We start from the raw sequence: 16,639 nt of genomic DNA, 5'->3' as shown, positions 1-16,639 counted from the left end.
CCAGAAGATTGTTAGTACCTGGGTGTTAGCGGTTAGTGACGTCGTAACAACTTCGGTGCTCGGTGCAGAAGTTGGAGTCGGGGGTGGCAGTGGAAGTGGCTCCGAGGTGGGATCGGGCAAAGGGTCTGGTGTCAACAATGGCGAGGGGTCCCCTTCCGAAGGTTGTAGATCGCGATTTGCGCTCGCGTAGTAAGTCACCTGGTCGTCGTTCACGCATTCGAGTAGCTGTTGAAACGTTTGCAACGGTTAATCTTTTATCCAACCTAATGCAAAATTTCGTCCCACCGTTAAAAAGGGACTTTCCTCTTTGAAAATCGGGGACCAAGGGAAATGAAAATAAAACGGAGGGAGGACGTGGGAAAGGGATAGCGAATAGGGCCAAGTAGGAAGTAATAATGCTCGTACGATTCGAGTTTCACGACACGTGCAGCGTTGCTAGTCAACCTATTGTTCTATAAACACCGAAGTACCAGCACTTTTTTCTAACAACGAGAAACAAACAGGACAAGCTATGTTGCGTGTGACGGTTTTGTGTCGAATCGTTTTCGGTATCTGAAGTTTTAGAGAATTTCGAATAATTTATGAGAACACGTAACTCGGAGAAAGTAGAGGCAAAGATAAGCGCAAGGCTGAACGTGCACCAACGTCCGAATCCGATCGCGACAGTCAAAGAAAGTAGTGTGTTATTAGCTTCCGTTTAACAGTTGTACTTCAAATTCTACTTTTCTACGCTAAACGTATGTTAGTGCGCAATTCAAAAAACCCACATAAACGCACGCGTGTAATTAAAGAACGTTAACGTTAATTCGATGCGTTCAAATCAAACGAGAGAAGAAAAAAAAGAGAAAAAAAAAACAAATAGGAGAACACATTTTGGTGCGCCTTACGTCTCCAAATTTAGGTATACCGTCCCTACGGGATATCAGCCATCTTCCCCACTGTCAAAAGCAAAAGAAACTTTGATTAAAAGCCGAAACGGGTTAGACGATACGGTCTGTGAGACCTATTTTAAAAGTGAACGATATTTTGCGTAGATGCGATGACCAAGAGGGAAGCACCAAGTCGCTTGGATTACGAAAGAAAAGTAAAAGAAAGAAGCAGGAAACGATCGAGTACCTTGTTCTCCTCTGACGTTGAATCATCGGCCGGATCCAGTGACGTCATCAGCGGAAGTTCCCGTAGCGTGGCGTAGTCTCCGTCGTCTTCGGGACCCCCATCGCCGGTCCCTCGTCGGATTTTTCCCTTATTACTGAAAACGAAACGCACATGGAACTACGTTACAATGTTGTGGACAGTGGATTACAGGTATTCCTTTGTTTGATTACAGGGACGAGTATACGTAAGAAACAGAGGTAGACAGACAGGGGTGGTTAGCGAGGACAGAAAGGACGAGATAGAAAAAAAAAGACAGAAGAGAAAGAGAAGAGAAAGTGAAGAAACACGGTGATGGTCTAACATTGATGATTCGAAATCTTTAACTACCGATCCTAAGTACCTTGAATATTATCACCAAAGCAGAAGATTACAGACAGAGATAAGCGACAGCGAGTTGGCCTTACGTTAACTCTTCGGGGTTAATTTTTAATTACCTTAATGCAATTGCTGTTTGATATCAACTTCGAAGAGCCAACGACTTTTAATACTTTATTCCAAAGCGCACAAACGATTGATGGAAATAAAGAAAGATTACAAGTAGGAATCGAGGGCAGAGCAGTAGTAAGCCTGGCAAAAGTAGATAGTAGCTAAAGCAAGAGATTCCCTAAGGAATCGAATAAGTCGAATGATAAACGAGTCGATTAGAATGAAAGTAGAGATAGAAGTGGAAAAGGAAAGAAGAGAAGAGAAGCGGACAGGAAGACACGCAGACAGCGAGACGCATCGAAAGACACCAAGAGGAGGGAGGAGGGTAGTTACCGCGAGCCTGACGTACTAGGCAGGTCGTTAAAGGTGACCTTGGGCTTGAATTTCTTGTTCAGCCAACCCTTTTCCGTGTTCGCCACACCGTTCGCGTCGCTCGGCGACCTGGTGGGCGACGGTCGTAATTTTGGTCTCAACCAATAGATCTGTTCGTCGTCGACCGTCGATTCTCCGTCGACCGAATCATTGTTTCCTGAGGATTAAATCTAATTAAGAAATCGATCTTTGCAGGTCTCTCGATGGACTTTGGGTGAAGAGTTCGTTACCTTGGGAGCGCGCTTTCCTTTCGATCGCCGCCTTCTGTATCACGCTCATGATGGCCTTCTTCGGGGAGGCGTCGGCAATAGTGTACGTTCTGCCGTTACCAACCACCAGCAATGGCGCGCTGGTACCGTCTTCTTCGTCCCTCGCCGACAAAAGATCCACGTCGGTCACCAGCTTCACCGATCTCGCCGATCTGACGGTCGCGCGACCGATCGTCACCCTCAATTTAAACGTCCACCGTTGTTTAATGGTGAGGAAGATCCACATCACCAGCCAGAGGAACAAATGGAGAACGGTGGCGACGATGCAGGCCAATATGGCACCGTCCAAACTGCCTCGATAAACGACGCTGTAATCGTACAACAACGGCGCGCTACATATCGCGATCGCTAGAAACACGCAAAGAGCCGTGCAATGGATAAAATAAACCCAGCCGTTCTTGTCGCGATTCTCCTTCGACAGGATCACTCGACGTTCGCGTTCCTGATTCAGGAACGCCGTGAATCTGGAAATAAAATAAGATAAGTTCATAAATAGTCAGGATTTCGAGGTTGACAATTATCAGACAACTGCAAAACTCACCTGCCGTAAGCATAAAAGTACATCACCATGCTGGAACACAGTACCAACAGAGAAGACAGAGCGAAAAGTACCAGAGTGACGTGTGGATTTAATAAAAAGTAAGAGTCTCCGAATATCGTTGATATACTGCTGCTGGTGGAAATCGTCCGATACTGTTGCCGAAGAACAGGCAACACTTTCAAAGGTCCCATTACTTGAACCTAAGATACAGTAGCGTGAATGGATGTCCCACCTTTTTCTCTATCGAAGTTACTTACCTTGTAAAGAACAGACATTCCAACGTAAGCTAGCAAGCTCTGGGCGGAATTAATGACCAATTGAAAACTGAAAATGGTGCCCAATGCTTTGTTGCACGACCAGAACACCGCGGGATACCTGACGGAGTACACGCCAAGAGCGATCGCGTAATTCAGGTACTCCAAGGTGATGGGTCCGTAAGATTCGGCTGAGGAGAACAGAAATCAGAAGGGAAGACTTTATAATTAGACGAGGTAACAGAAGAAGAATGAAAATAGTAAAAATCTTACCGGGTTGAAATTCGAGGTTCAATTTCTCCGGATGATCCAAATCAGCCAGACTGTTCATCGTCAGGGACATACTCTGAGCCGTCATGTTTCCAGCGGAGACGACGGTCGTTCTGCTCGGTCTGATCGTCGTCGAAGGTCTGGTGAAATTTTTCGTCTTCGACCTATTCTTTAGATTATTATTCCTAAGAATCGTCTTGGGGGTGGGTCGCCTGGTTGGATATCCATTTTTGACGGTGGTGCTCTTCGAAGTACTCGGTGTGGACGAAGGGAACAAGGGTGGTAAGGTCGTCCTCGCGATCGTCGTTTCCGATTCCTCCATTTCCCTGAATTTCATCGTCGTCGACGTCGCGGACGTTGTCGACGACCTAGTCGTGCTGGCGCTAGTTTTCGTCGCCCTCGTGGTCGATGGATCGATCGAGGAGGTGGCGATAGAGTTGGTGAGCGAACCGGAAGTAGTGCTGGGACTGGAAGTTGGCGCGTTGGGTGGCGGTAGGCCGGTGCTCGGTGGTCGAAACAAGCCGAGAAAATTGTTGGTAGTCTCGCGACTTTTAGTTTCGATCGTTTTCTCGACGACATCCAGATCTGAGAAGGTGGTAACTACGTCGTTCGGTTCGTCGTCGGGTGTCAGGGTAACGAAAGGTTGAGGAGTTATGAAACCGGTCAGAATGCTAAGGTTCACGTTCGGGTTCATGAAGCTCGATACAACCAGTCGATCCCGGTGAATCACTAGCCAATCCAAATCCGTACGCCATATCGCTTCTGCAAAATAGGAAGTTCATTCGTACCTTCGGAATTTTTCGAGGATAAAACCGTGTATCTTTGGAGAAAAGAAGGTCGGAAGGGTTTGATCGATCGGTAAAACTAAGGTAACGGAGATTACGCGTACGACTAATTTGTCGAAGGGAAGGAGAGACTTCTCTCTCCCGGCTAGACGATTCGAGGAAGGATTCTAGAGACGAGGAATCCTGCGGCAAACCGTATGCACACACCTGGCCGATCAATACGCGAACCAGGACGTAGTCAGGACGAAGTTGCCCTGTTACATCCCGACCACGCTCCCCCTACTTCCCTATCCCATCCCCCATCCGTCCTTTCTACGTGCGCGAGTCGCTCTACACCGTGGCGATAGTGTTCGGAACCTAACGGCAGGCCGATTAGTTACCCTTCTTCTTTATTTTCTTTCTCAACAAATAAAACACCGGATAGACACGCTGTGGTTACTGCGTCTGTTTGCAAATTACATACATTGTTCAACTTGCCGCGAAGATGAGAATAAAAATGCGCGTGGTTTCCTAGAAAAAAGCCCCAGCCGTTCCGAGTGGATGCGAAGGAAAATATTTGCTCCCTCTGTTTCAATATTCCAAACGACGTTACCGGCTACCTTTCTGTTCGGCCGCACAACGGGACGTCGAAAGATGGTCCACGCCTTTACTCGTTTTTCCCCCGTTTTCTCCGTCTCGTTAAGGGATGAAATTTTTCAAAGGCAGCCAGTTTTCAAAGAAATTACACCGGTACCACCGAACAAACGAACCGAAAAGTCTAGGTTCCTTCGTTTTAAGCTATTTTCGCAAGGGTTTTTCAACGACCGTCCCGACGACGTTTATAGTTTTCCTTTTAAAAGACTTTTACCTCGTCCCGGTTCTATTTCGTCCGACGATACATTGACTCGTACTACTTATTCGATTCTACCTCGAATCTCGCGTTGGTAATTCAGTCGGCCAATGATCGATTTGACGAATCGAGAGAGGGAGGAGAATGGTACTTGAAAAACGGCACTCGAGCGCGGAAGCTGTTAGTTTCGTGCGTTATTACCTTTTGGCAGAAATCCAGCGTGTATCAGCCTGGCTTCCATGAGCAGCGAGGGTAACAGGAAGCACATAGCCGTGCAAAGGTGTAGAAAGGCCGCGGTGGGACCTCCGTGCCTCCATAAATTATTTGCCAAACCTGCGAGCGAACCGAGGACGGATCAGTCGGCCCTCGGGACAGAGTATTTTTGGCGGCATACGTTGCGACCACCGTTCGAACGACGGATCGTACAAAAGGTAGACGATGTACTTACTGTGGTCGAGATTGTTGGTGAGCAGCGACGAGGGTGGGTCGCGGGAGCACGCGCTCAAGTGGCGGCCCAGTTTCACTCCGTCGTTGGCCAGGTTGCCGAGCTTGAGGAACGCCGCGCCGAGCAGAACCGGAAGAAGCACCACCCCGGTACCGGCCAGCACCAGACACGCGTACAGTTCTACCTTCGGCGGAGGTGCGTCCGCTGGCCATGGTAACGACAAGTACGCTGTAACAACGATCGAAACTTTCCAAATTACTTTCCCCGCGGAATGGAATGAAAGAGGCGCGAAATACTCGACTCACCGGCGAAACGTTTCGCGTATCTCAGCCCGATGTAAGCCTGAAACGCGACCGCTAAAATGCCGTACCAAACGGACCACAGGTTGTTCACGTGGCCTCGTATACAGGAACTCTGTCTGCTCGATCTTCGTGGCTTCCTCGTTTTCGCGGTGCTCGAAACACCGCTCGAATTTATGCTGGACACTATCGGAAGCGGTTTCAACGGTTTCTTACATTTCGCTTGATTCACTTCGTTGTTGTTCTCGTAGCCCATCAAGCTTCCCGTCATTGACATCTTGCTCCTGGGAAAGAAGTCCATGTATTATAATTAAAAAAAGAGAATCGTCGCCATTTTCAACGGGTTGTTGCACGGTTAAAGAGGGAGTCGTTGTCTTCTAACTCGACGTCGTTTCCACGTTTTATATCTGTCAGCCCACTCGGCCTCTTGGGACACTTTGTTCCCTTTTCCACGTTTTCCTTGCTCCCGCCGGATATACCCTTTCCCCCTCTTTATACACCGTTGCCCGCGGGGTTAAAACATCTACGCCCGTGCTTTTTCTCTTCCTTCTTCGCGTATTTTGCAAACGCTTTGATGCAATTTCACAACGAAATACGGTTTTATCCGACCCCGGGAAATTGGTGAATTGATAAATTCATTTTTTAGAGAAAAAGTAGAATCGATCGAATGAAGTAGATCGAATCGTGCTCGAGCAATTAAACCGGAATACCCTTGGCTGCTCGGAAAACTCGACAGCTAGATGGGCTTCCCTCGAACCCTTCGGCTACGCCCTCGCGCCCTTCGACCCTCCGCGACCACACGCTACTGTAAAGCCTCGAGTTTTACGCTCCTCTGGGAGCAGATTCGTCGATCGAACTCGAGGAAGGGAACGCGGCGCGTGCAAAGATCAATTATCATCGGACAATCGACTGGCGCACGCACGGGAATGCATGAACGCGTCAAGTATTCTAATTACCGAGTATTATTCTGCTTCCTTCCCTTTCGAACGTATTACTGATTCGAACGAGTTTGTTCAGAACGCTCGACGCGAAGCTTTGGCATGTTTGGCGGTTACTGATTGTGAGTTACCTGAAACAAATGAAAAGGTCGATCGAATTAGCCAAAGAAATTTTTTCCTTTTTTTAAGGAAAACTCGTCGAACTCGCGTCGTCAAACTCACGAAGCTCGGTTAAAAGTCGTTTGCCGATAAGCGGCGGGTAAGAGGAAAAGGGGAGCGAAGGAAAATGGGGACGCGTGAAATTGTTCGAGAGAAGTCACGTTTCGAGATTCTTTCCGTTTCGAACCGCGAGGATCTCGATGCGTTTGCCGGTTGAAGGAACGACAAAGCTCACCACCACGAATATGATTGCGTAGTTGCGTCTACCGACGACAATCGTGCTAGTGAACGATACAAAAGAGCCGGAACAGAGGAGGGCTAGCGTACCGTGATAATTCTAGTGCCTTTACGAGTATCCCTTTCCCTCCCTCCCGTAGATGAAACTCCCCTTAGCTCTCAAGGTCCTTGAGAACCCCTCGTACGGGTTAACTGTTACCTCTTTCTCAGACAACGATGCACATTTCTCGCTTATCGAGCACACGACCAACAGGTCGATCCCTCGATATTCGCGATCGAACGTATCACGGTTTTTTATTTTTTTATTCTCCAAGGATAGGAGCAAACGAGCGGAAGGAGGATACTTCGTCTATCGGCTTCGAAAGATAGCGGGGGCCACGTTACCGGGGTTTCGTTAATGAATGGTGGCGCCGACGTTAATTATCTCGGAAAATTTCGCGGCGAGAGTTGTGCAAACATCGTTAAGAGATAATGGCTGGTCTGTCTGACATCCGGGGGAAACGGAATCTCGGTAGAATCGCGTACGCGACGGGATTGTCGAAAAGTTAGCCGTGCATTCGATTTCTGTGTATTTTTTCTGTCGTGCTGACGGATAAAGGAAAGGGTTGGGAAATCGGGCGCACGCATGGAGGAAAAGGGCAAAGCGATGATCGTTGCCGCAGCGTGTTCTGTCTCTGTTTTTCACCCCTTTAACAGAGAGTCGAGAGTCTCGAATGCTTCGAGAGGGAATTGGCTGAGCGCGCGTGATTCGCAAACCGCGCGACGAACGCAGCGGGATTAAATGCCGAAGGAATGTTCAGTCACCTTCCCGTGGATCCAGAAAACAGGGAATTCAGCGGTGCTCCGAGTAGCGAACTTTGTAACTTTGACGAATCTGAAAAGACAACTTCGCGTTTCAACGAATTTTCCTTTCCGCGATCCCCGATCAAACCGAATCTTTCTTTTGTATCTCGCTTCTTTAACGACAGAAGCTGCAGCGTTCTCGAGAAGATTACTCGGGTAGAATTTCCTTTATGGTTATACGTCGCTCGTTCTTACATTACCAGAAGGCTCGAAAAGAGAACGTCGTGCCACGGAGACTATCTTGCCGAGGAAACTGACCCGAACGGAGAAAATGAAAGCACCCCTTTTGCGTTTGATCTCGCGCCGACTAAGAAAACCGGAGCGAGAACGGGACAACGGGGAAGAAAGGAAACGGAGAGGGAGGGAAGGTCTATTTTCACAGAGCGCAATCATTTCCGATGCCGTAAACGTAATCTCTAGGTGGCTGACCTATTTGTCAGCCTTTTATTCTCTACTGGAAGATATATTTCCTGTGTTCAGTTTCCTACGAAACTGAAACGAGCGGAGGATCGATCCGGTCCTCGCTCCACGAGCCGATAAACGGCTGGAAATCGCGTATGATGAAACGCGACGGGGGTTAAATTGGATATCGTTGTACGAGTCCGGTAAATAATTGATCGGAACGCGTCGAATGATAAGTAACGCTTTCCCGCGAAGGGGAATCTCCGGATGGCAATGGTCCGTCAAGGAAACCCGCGTAGACGAATGGCCGACAGGGTAATGGGAAATCGCGCGGACCTGGAAGAGGAACCATCTGGCTTGCGACAAGGGTCGTACACCCTACGTCTTACGCCCTACGTTCTCTTTCTCAGGGGAAAAAGAAGGCGTCCAGAAGGGCGAGTAAAACGAATTCTGATGAAATTACAAGTTCTTAGGCTATTTCAGTGCCGTGACTAGACGAGAACAAAGCCACCCTCGAGGAATCGTAGTAGAATGTTTCCTCGATCCATTCCCTTCGCGTGTTTTCGACGTCGAATTTCTCCATAAAGTTTCGAAAACTTTGAGAAGAGAAAATATCTGTATGTTGGAAAATGAGAAAAGAACGGTGGAAAGCTTTGTTACCGGTACCATTGTCGAGGCCGCGATTCTCGATAATGTCGCGACGATACGAACAGCGAAAGGCACAACGGTACCGTGATCCGTGAAATGATTGTGCCCCGGCAATATCGTCCTCCCGAGTAATCCGTCAACGCGTCAAAGCGATCTACTCACCGAACGGAGAAGAACCGCCGTCGTCGTCGACGCCGACGTCGAGCCGGAAATGCGTTTTAGACACCGTTGAAATCTGGAATGCAAAGCAGAGATTCGATCGCTTTATATTTTACATTCTATCACTCGTTATCAACGTATACTAACGAAACAGAACAATGAACTTTTCCAAACGTATCCACCCTCTCGTTTTCTATGGAGCGTTTTACGCTTGTAACGACAGCGAAAAGACGCAAAGTGCCTACAGTTTTCTCTCTCCCCGCGTGTACGTTCCAATAGTGCATTCGCCGCAGTGCCTTTCTTTCCCTTTGTTCCCTTCACAATGGCCTCCGCGTTTTTCATAGCCGCGTGTTAGCGCACCGCTGGGTTCGTTACCTCCAACAACAGTATTGTCGTCCGACTTCGAGTTTGCCCTTATTCTTTTTCGATCCTGTTTAACGCGAAAATCTTAGACAAATGTATCGAGGATCTCTATTCGCGAGTAGAATTAATCAGAGTAAATCGCAGCCCGATATTTGACGTTCGCTTATCGATCTTGTGCATCGCGATGCAAACATCGGAGAACGTTAATTAACCGCTGCAGCGGTTGCATCGATCGGTGCACGTCCTTCTCCTCGATGTTAGAGTTTAGTCTCTAATGGAAAAGGCGAACCGTGTTATACACCGAGAGAGCAACGAGTTTCGTACATTTCATTACGACCTTTTGATTAAGAAACCAACTGGTCATGGGCTACGTACATCGTATATCTCGAGCGCTCCGTTCCAAGGTAGAAACCGTGAACGAATTAATTTGCATTTTACGGCAATTTCGAGGAGATGATTTATCTCGAGACAAGCGTTTATTCGCGTGCACCAACGCGGTATGTATCGCGTTGTCGCTCGTTATTTCCGTTTCCGGCACGCCTCCAAGTTAACCGCTTACGTAGCGAGGAGAAGCAGAAGAGGAGTGTTCGAAATTGCCTGGAAACGATTTAACCCGGGTATCTACCTATCGTTTTTCCATCCGATTCTCCGAATCGGTTTCGAGGAAAAATCGAGGAAAATGGAGCATCGATTGATCCTTGTTCGCAGTCGGGTATAACGATAGGAAAAGGGAGGAAATTGAGCGGAGAAGGAGGTGGCGCGTTAAAAGCCGCGATTGCTGTTTCATGCTCGCGTCGATCAACCGTTTCGCAACCCTTCGCCGCTACCTGACCTGCCACTCGATTAGTCTGGTTAACGTTAATCCGCAGTCGTCTCGACGATCGAAACCTTATTTTTTCTTTCCCTCCCAGTTTCCGGCAATTTGTCTCTCCTTTGCAGGACTAATAAAAAAACGAAGAAGAAAAGTTTGCCGCAACACGCTCTATCGAATTCGATTTAATCGTGCGTCAAATTCCCTTGGCGTGTATTCGCGCGTCATGAGATTGCAAGGAAGGGGGGTGGAAAATCATTATTCGGAAGAGAGGAAAGTTATTGGAGAACGATAGAGCGAGTTAGAGATATCGGTGGGACGGTAGGTGGCCGGTGGATGGCGGATGAATCCTCGACCTGCATTCGATGCTCGAGGACAATGCATCGAGGTCCCTTTTGTTTGTCGGTCAACACCGAAGGCATCGAGAGCGACGAGTGGTTGGCGGGCTGCCAACGGGTAGCGCGCCGCTAGCGCCTGCATGTATCGCGTATATACACACAATTCGCGCGTCCAGTTGGACATCGACGCCTCAATTATCGACGACCACGGGCACGCGATCGATCGTTCGAACACACTGTACAGCCCGCGTTGCTCCTTCCAATTTACCCTGGTCGTATCGAGCCGGAAGAAAGTCACGAACCAGAGGAAGATCGCGGCTATTCGTAGAAAAATCCAATTGGAAAGTTGCCAACGAACGCTTGCCCTTATGGAACGGGGGCTGGAAAATGACTCGAGTTTCTTCCCGTTCGGTGAAACGAAAGGGAACGAAAGTGCAATCGACGCGGGTAAATCGTTTTCGCGTTCGATCTATGATCCATGGAATAGATGGTAATGATCGCGAGACGCGCACGTGCGATCAGAAACGCGTGTAGGCTGTAAAGAGGTCGAGTTCTACCCGTTCAAGTCGCTCGGCTATTTGCGTAGACGGGGTCCCCGGTTACGCATCGCGTGCACCGTTCATTCCCATAGCCCGCTCGTTCCATTTTCGCTTTATGTTTGGTTTCGCTGTGTCCGCACCGAAATAGCCCGATCTTCCCTATAGACGATCGCGCGACCGTAAATTCTCGCCGAGTTACGTACGTGGTAATTGGCGCGATTGGTAGGGTGATAGAGAGCAGGTTGAATTCGGTGATGCGTCGGGAGATTCAACCTATCACCGTCCCATTCATCGTCCACGTTCATTATCGAAAATTTACCGATTCCAATCGGTCGAGATCGAGAAAAAGCGCAGGGTTCCTCTTTCCTAGAACCGATACTCGGTCAACGGTAAGGGTTGTTTCCGATGAAACACAGTCGCGAGAAAACGGTAATCGACGTCTCGATTTTCAATCTCGGACGAGTATTAATTAAGCAACGATCGCGGTGCTAGCGATATTGCTCGTCTCGACGACTTTTAATTACACGCTCGACTTTGAAATCACCGACTCCTCCGGCTGGTAGAATTGAATTTCCATCGACGAACGCGCGAACAGGGGACGTTCCGAGCATTTCCAACGCATCGATGAATTCCGAATAGAGGTACGTGCAAATGAACGCAAAACGGAACAAAGTTACTGCGGAAACGTCCAAGCTTCGCTTCGATATTCCATCGATCTTCCGTTTTCCAGCGGGAACAAAGCGGACAACGAAAACCACGGGGACTGTGTCACTCGCGGCACCGGGATCCTACAGCTCTGGCCGGAAATCGATTTTCCATCGAAACTTCTCCCGGCTCGCAAACGTTTTCATCCCCGTGTTTCTAACCCTCGGAAAACTTGATTTCCTGCGTGTCGTTTACCAGCTGAAAAAACAAACCGATACCGTCATGAAACTTCGCCGTGAAACGAACCTTCCTTTTCCTACTTCGTTTTCAGATTTACAGATCGATCCGTTTGCGATCTATCTGGCGGTAAAAAAAGCTCTACCATTCGACGGCTGGGAAACAACGCGTGATTGAGAGGCGCGGTAAACGAACTGAGGGGAGTGACTTATGAACGGAAACGGAGTATATTTTATAGATAGGGTTAAATTTAGTCCGCGGGGTTCAATGGAATCGGTGTTTTACCAAAACCATGCCACTATCAACACCCCGGCACTGTTCCAGCCGCTGTATTCTTGGAACACGCGCGAGTCGATCACGCTTTTATGGAACGTTTAATTATTTACGTTTCCTTTCGAAATCATCGAGCGGTTTACGTACGGAATTTCCTCCGTTAAACAAGGAGCTGTTTTTTCGAATGGAATATCGCGCGAACGAACGGAAAATGAAAGGAGCTTGGGAGGAAAAAATGATCGTTCGAAGCACGTGTTTCCGCGAGATTCACGAAACACAGCTGGGAAGAATGTCTTCTGGCGTTGCTGCCAGCCTTTCCTTGGCAAATCGATAAAACCATAGCTGCCGACACCGGAATTCTTTGTCTCCTGGAAGGGCGCCGATACGTATTTCGTACGCGTGAAGCGGAAGAGGAAGTAGGCGGGGAATTTAGCAAAAGAACGGGCGGGTACAGGCGAAAAGCAACAATTAGATCGCGACACTGGCGAGGATGCTTGGTCGAGGCTCTTCGATCGGCATCGGTGAGTCATCGCCCCTTAAGACATTCCCCGAAGAAAGTTAGGAAAGTTCACGGGGTTGCGAGGATGACTCACTCTCGAGATTCACCCTCGATTCGAGCGAGCCATCCTGGATTCGGGATAGCCTCGGGATGCTATAAACCGCGATTGGAAACTGCCAGAGTCCTGTTCCGTTAGACGAAAATTTAGTTCCACCTTCTCAATTACCACCATCATCCTAGTTATTAACGAAATCGTCTGCTTGATCACCCGAAATCCAAATTGCTTTTCAAAGTCGCGCTATACCAAAGGAATCTCGTACCGTAATTGGACAATTATCGATCTCTTTACATCTAGCGTGACTTAGAACGCGCCACTCCGTTTCTCCACGGAACAACGACAATTATTAGCGGACAGCGAGCAAAGCAATAGTCATTCCCACCCTCCGGTCCTTCCTCCCTTTTATCGCAGTCCCTTTCGACAGTCATCGACCCTCGCTTCTCTCCCTACGGCTCTCTGGTTCCTCCTTCTCTCGCCCCATCCTCGTTGTACCCTTCAATCAATACCCGATTCCGATACTGATGCATATTATCAGATACCGATCTCCAATTTCGCGTTTCCCAAACCGAAGGAAAAAGAAATTTTAGAATCAGCACCGCGAATAATAAATCGCAAAGAAGGAAACCGGAGGTAGGACGCGGTGAACGTCAGTTTTCGCGTCAGTCTTGTCTGCGATCGGGACTGACAGCCGTGCCGTAATTAGCCGACGGAAATTTCTCCGCTTCGCTGGAAGGTTGCCGGGTGTAGAATAATTGAAAAGACAACGGGAACCGATCGAGCGTGCTGCCTGTTGCGACAGAGGAAAGGCAAGTATCTGGAATTTAGAGATCGTCGAAGCAACCTCGTCGAGTCTGAAGCGAACGAGCGACGGGATTCTTAATCGCGTTAGGAGAGTTCGCGACCTGGGGTTCATAGGTGCGGGAAGACTCCGGTTTACAAGATCCCGACCGGTTTCCGCGGTATCTATCGATCAGACTTGCGAGGATGAACGCGTGCGTCGTAAGCGGTACGCGACTCGCGAGCCAGAGGGTAAGTTTTTCGTGGCCGATGCCCGACAATGGTACCCGCGTTTATCGCCGCGATATCGATTCGCCGTGTTGCCGCGGCAAATCCCAGCAGCTTCGCGTAATACCCGCATTATGCAAATCGTTCGCTCGACCGCCCTGTAATTACACTTTTAACCCCTTTAAACGGTGCTTTTCGTTCGGAAATCGATTTCCTAACCGCGCTCGATTCGACGAGCCCGAGCACTCTAATTTCCACGAATCGCGATTCCTTTTCCTACGACGAAACTGTTGAAAAGGATCCTAGCTCGGCTGGCCGATAAATAATGTTTCTTCCCATCGGAGAGATTACATCGGAAAGCCTGATAATCCGACTGAAAGCGAAGCTTCCTTCCTCAGCGGATTAATTCGGGAACGGAATATCGATGCGTTTGCGAAGGTAATTAGTTTTGCGGCGACGAGGGATCGAGTCCGATCGTTTCCCGCGAGCGAAAGACGGCCGATCGTCGAAAGGGGTGGATTAATCGAAGCTATACCGCCGCGGAAACGCGACCAGACGGTTCACGTCAGGATTAAAACGTCGATAGACCGAAAGTAGGGAAACGTTTGAAACGGTTATGGCAGCGATGATTCGCGTTGCTGATTTACGCGACGATGCCCTGCGGCTCGTAGGTTCGTCGGAAAGACGGCTAACGACGGAAGCCGTATATTTTCTATTTCAATGGCCGTCTCGCTGCGACATAATCGTTTATCGATCTTCCGTTAAACGTTAATATCGTTTTCGAGGAAGGAACTCTGCTATCTACGAGGTGCGCGCTAGTTTCATCCAGGAGGCGACGTTTGTACACGGTTGTCCGGCAGTACCGGTTATTCGGTGCAACCACGAAGAGTTACGGGAAACGAGAGTCACGCGATGCTTCGTTCTCGCTTAACTTGCTTTTCGAGCGTGTCGAACGGCAAATCGTAAATACGATTAGCGGAGAGCCGACGCGAAACTTGACGCGCTTGCGAATCCCGTCACGAGGGTGTCGCTGTATTTTGTTACGGCCAATTCGACGTGAAAAATCAAGCCAATTTACACCGTCGATCGAATTACCAGCCTCTGTAATTGAAAAGGAAAAGCTTGTCCGACGTGATCCTTTTTCGTCCAGGATATCGTTGGTACGCGTTCTCATAACGATTCCACAGCCAGCTTCGAGTGACATTTGTTGACGGCACAGTTACGAACGTCCGGACATCCGGATGTCACGTAAGAGGACGTCGCGTCGGACTTTCTACTCCCTGAACGGCCGGCGTCGAAGTACGCGCGAATACGCGTCGTTTATCCGGCGCGAGGCGTCGATACGCGTGTCTACCGCGTGTGTGTCTCAGGTTTCTCCACTTTTGCGCTCGATCGAGACCACTCCCTTTCGACTCGTATTCCATGGAATCGAAAATTTTCCCATTAAATTTAACGTTTCATCGGGGAACGTTCAATAAGCTTCGATTTGCTTCCAGGTAGACTCGCGTCGTTTTCCTATCTTCGCCGGTGTCAACGACCGTGTCAGAGATTTTCAGCGGTTCCGCGTCGTTTGATGCTGCTCCATCGAGATCGATTCGATACCTTTTACTCGGTCAGCCTCGAGACGAGGACCGTTGAAAACGCGTCTGCTCCTCGCTTCTTCCGCGATACGATACGCGGCAGCGGAATCGTGCAAAGAAGCGAGGAAGGAAGCGAGATTTGCTTACCAAAAGTCTCCGTTTAATCCGCTGCGATAGAACAGCTCTGGCTGTCTCTCTCTTTGGCCGAGAGTAATCCGGAATAAAATCCCAAAGTGATTGCCTTCCTCTTTCTAGGATCCGGGCAAAGACGTGGCTCGAGGGTGGGAAGCTGTTCGTACGCGTCAAAATCGGCCGACGTTGCTACGCGCAAATCCGCCTCGTAAAAGGAAAAGAAGACGTCGATGACGGCGAGGAAAGGAGCCAATAGTCGGGGTAATCCTCGTCGAAAGATAAACGAAACGTCGAATCGATCGGGGTTTTCCGTTCGAGAAGGTAAAACAAAAGGATTCCCGTTTGATTATTTTAATCAATCGGTGAAACGCGTAACCAACTTTTCTCTAACTCGATGACATTTTCGTCGCGCCTTGCTATCGTCTCTTGTCACGAAAAGGTCGGCTAAATGTCAGCCACGACCCTCGGGACAGGATGCAGAAGGTGTCGGGGTGGATTAAACGCTTGCGGAACACCGAAACTTTGGCTCTGTTTGTTATCAACTGCGGAGGATGCAACGGAAAAGAAGAGGAACGGCATCGTCACGGAACGGTGCACGCTTTGCATTTCGGCGATCCACTCCCACAATTGTTTATGCAAATTTATGCGCATCGGCGTACAATTTAACCAAAGGCTGATCGCAGGGTAAATCGTCGAGCGTACCGCAACGCTCGAGACGGACAGGCGAGATCTTGTCGATGCTCGGAGTTCACCGAGTTTCGTGGGTATCCATTATCGTTATCTTCGCGAGCGCCCTCCACTTCCGGCCCACCCTTACCCATAATTTGCCGAATTAGATCCGATTGAATTTCCGATAAAAAACCACTCGATCCTCGGTGCGTTGAAAAATACAGCGAACGAGAGACCGTTGAAACGAACAACGAGAGCGAATGCAGTGAATTTTTCGAATGCCTTCTACGAATTAAAATAGTCCCGCGGTGTGCGAGGAATTTTCACGTGAATAGGAGAAAGGGGGAGGAAAATGAAGAGGATGGGTGGAAAGAAGAAAGATTTAAAGGCCGCACCGCGCCGGAAGGGTGGCAATAGGGAGAGGAATGGAAAGGAGCTACTCGAAAGCGAGTAATTACT

General features: G+C 48.9%; 1 protein-coding gene across 6 annotated transcripts in view; it reads right to left on the bottom strand.

Moving 5' to 3' along the window:
• LOC114873714 (protein tincar) overlaps positions 1 to 16,639 on the bottom strand; it is a 36,160-nt gene that overhangs the window by 6,771 nt on the left and 12,750 nt on the right. For 2 of the 6 annotated variants that reach the window (XM_029182334.2, XM_029182333.2), the window contains 12 exons: positions 6,602 to 6,714; positions 5,652 to 5,929; positions 5,350 to 5,574; positions 5,103 to 5,234; positions 3,291 to 4,049; positions 3,021 to 3,208; positions 2,764 to 2,963; positions 2,184 to 2,686; positions 1,915 to 2,110; positions 1,117 to 1,249; positions 888 to 938; positions 19 to 225 (listed from right to left, as the gene is read on the bottom strand). In XM_029182334.2, the coding sequence (XP_029038167.2) occupies positions 19 to 225; positions 888 to 938; positions 1,117 to 1,249; positions 1,915 to 2,110; positions 2,184 to 2,686; positions 2,764 to 2,963; positions 3,021 to 3,208; positions 3,291 to 4,049; positions 5,103 to 5,234; positions 5,350 to 5,574; positions 5,652 to 5,922 (2,865 nt within the window). In that variant the 5' untranslated portion in view covers positions 5,923 to 5,929; positions 6,602 to 6,714. Of the gene's footprint in view, positions 1 to 18; positions 226 to 887; positions 939 to 1,116; positions 1,250 to 1,914; positions 2,111 to 2,183; positions 2,687 to 2,763; positions 2,964 to 3,020; positions 3,209 to 3,290; positions 4,050 to 5,102; positions 5,235 to 5,349; positions 5,575 to 5,651; positions 5,930 to 6,601; positions 6,715 to 9,034; positions 9,108 to 16,639 lie in introns of all 6 variants that reach the window. The other 4 variants (XM_029182332.2, XM_029182336.2, XM_029182335.2 and 1 more) reach the window with 4 other exon arrangements.

The sequence above is a fragment of the Osmia bicornis genome, chromosome 8 (assembly GCF_907164935.1).
Source record: "Osmia bicornis bicornis chromosome 8, iOsmBic2.1, whole genome shotgun sequence".
Classification (NCBI taxonomy): domain Eukaryota; kingdom Metazoa; phylum Arthropoda; class Insecta; order Hymenoptera; family Megachilidae; genus Osmia; species Osmia bicornis.
This window is presented reverse-complemented; position numbering and strand designations above follow the sequence as displayed.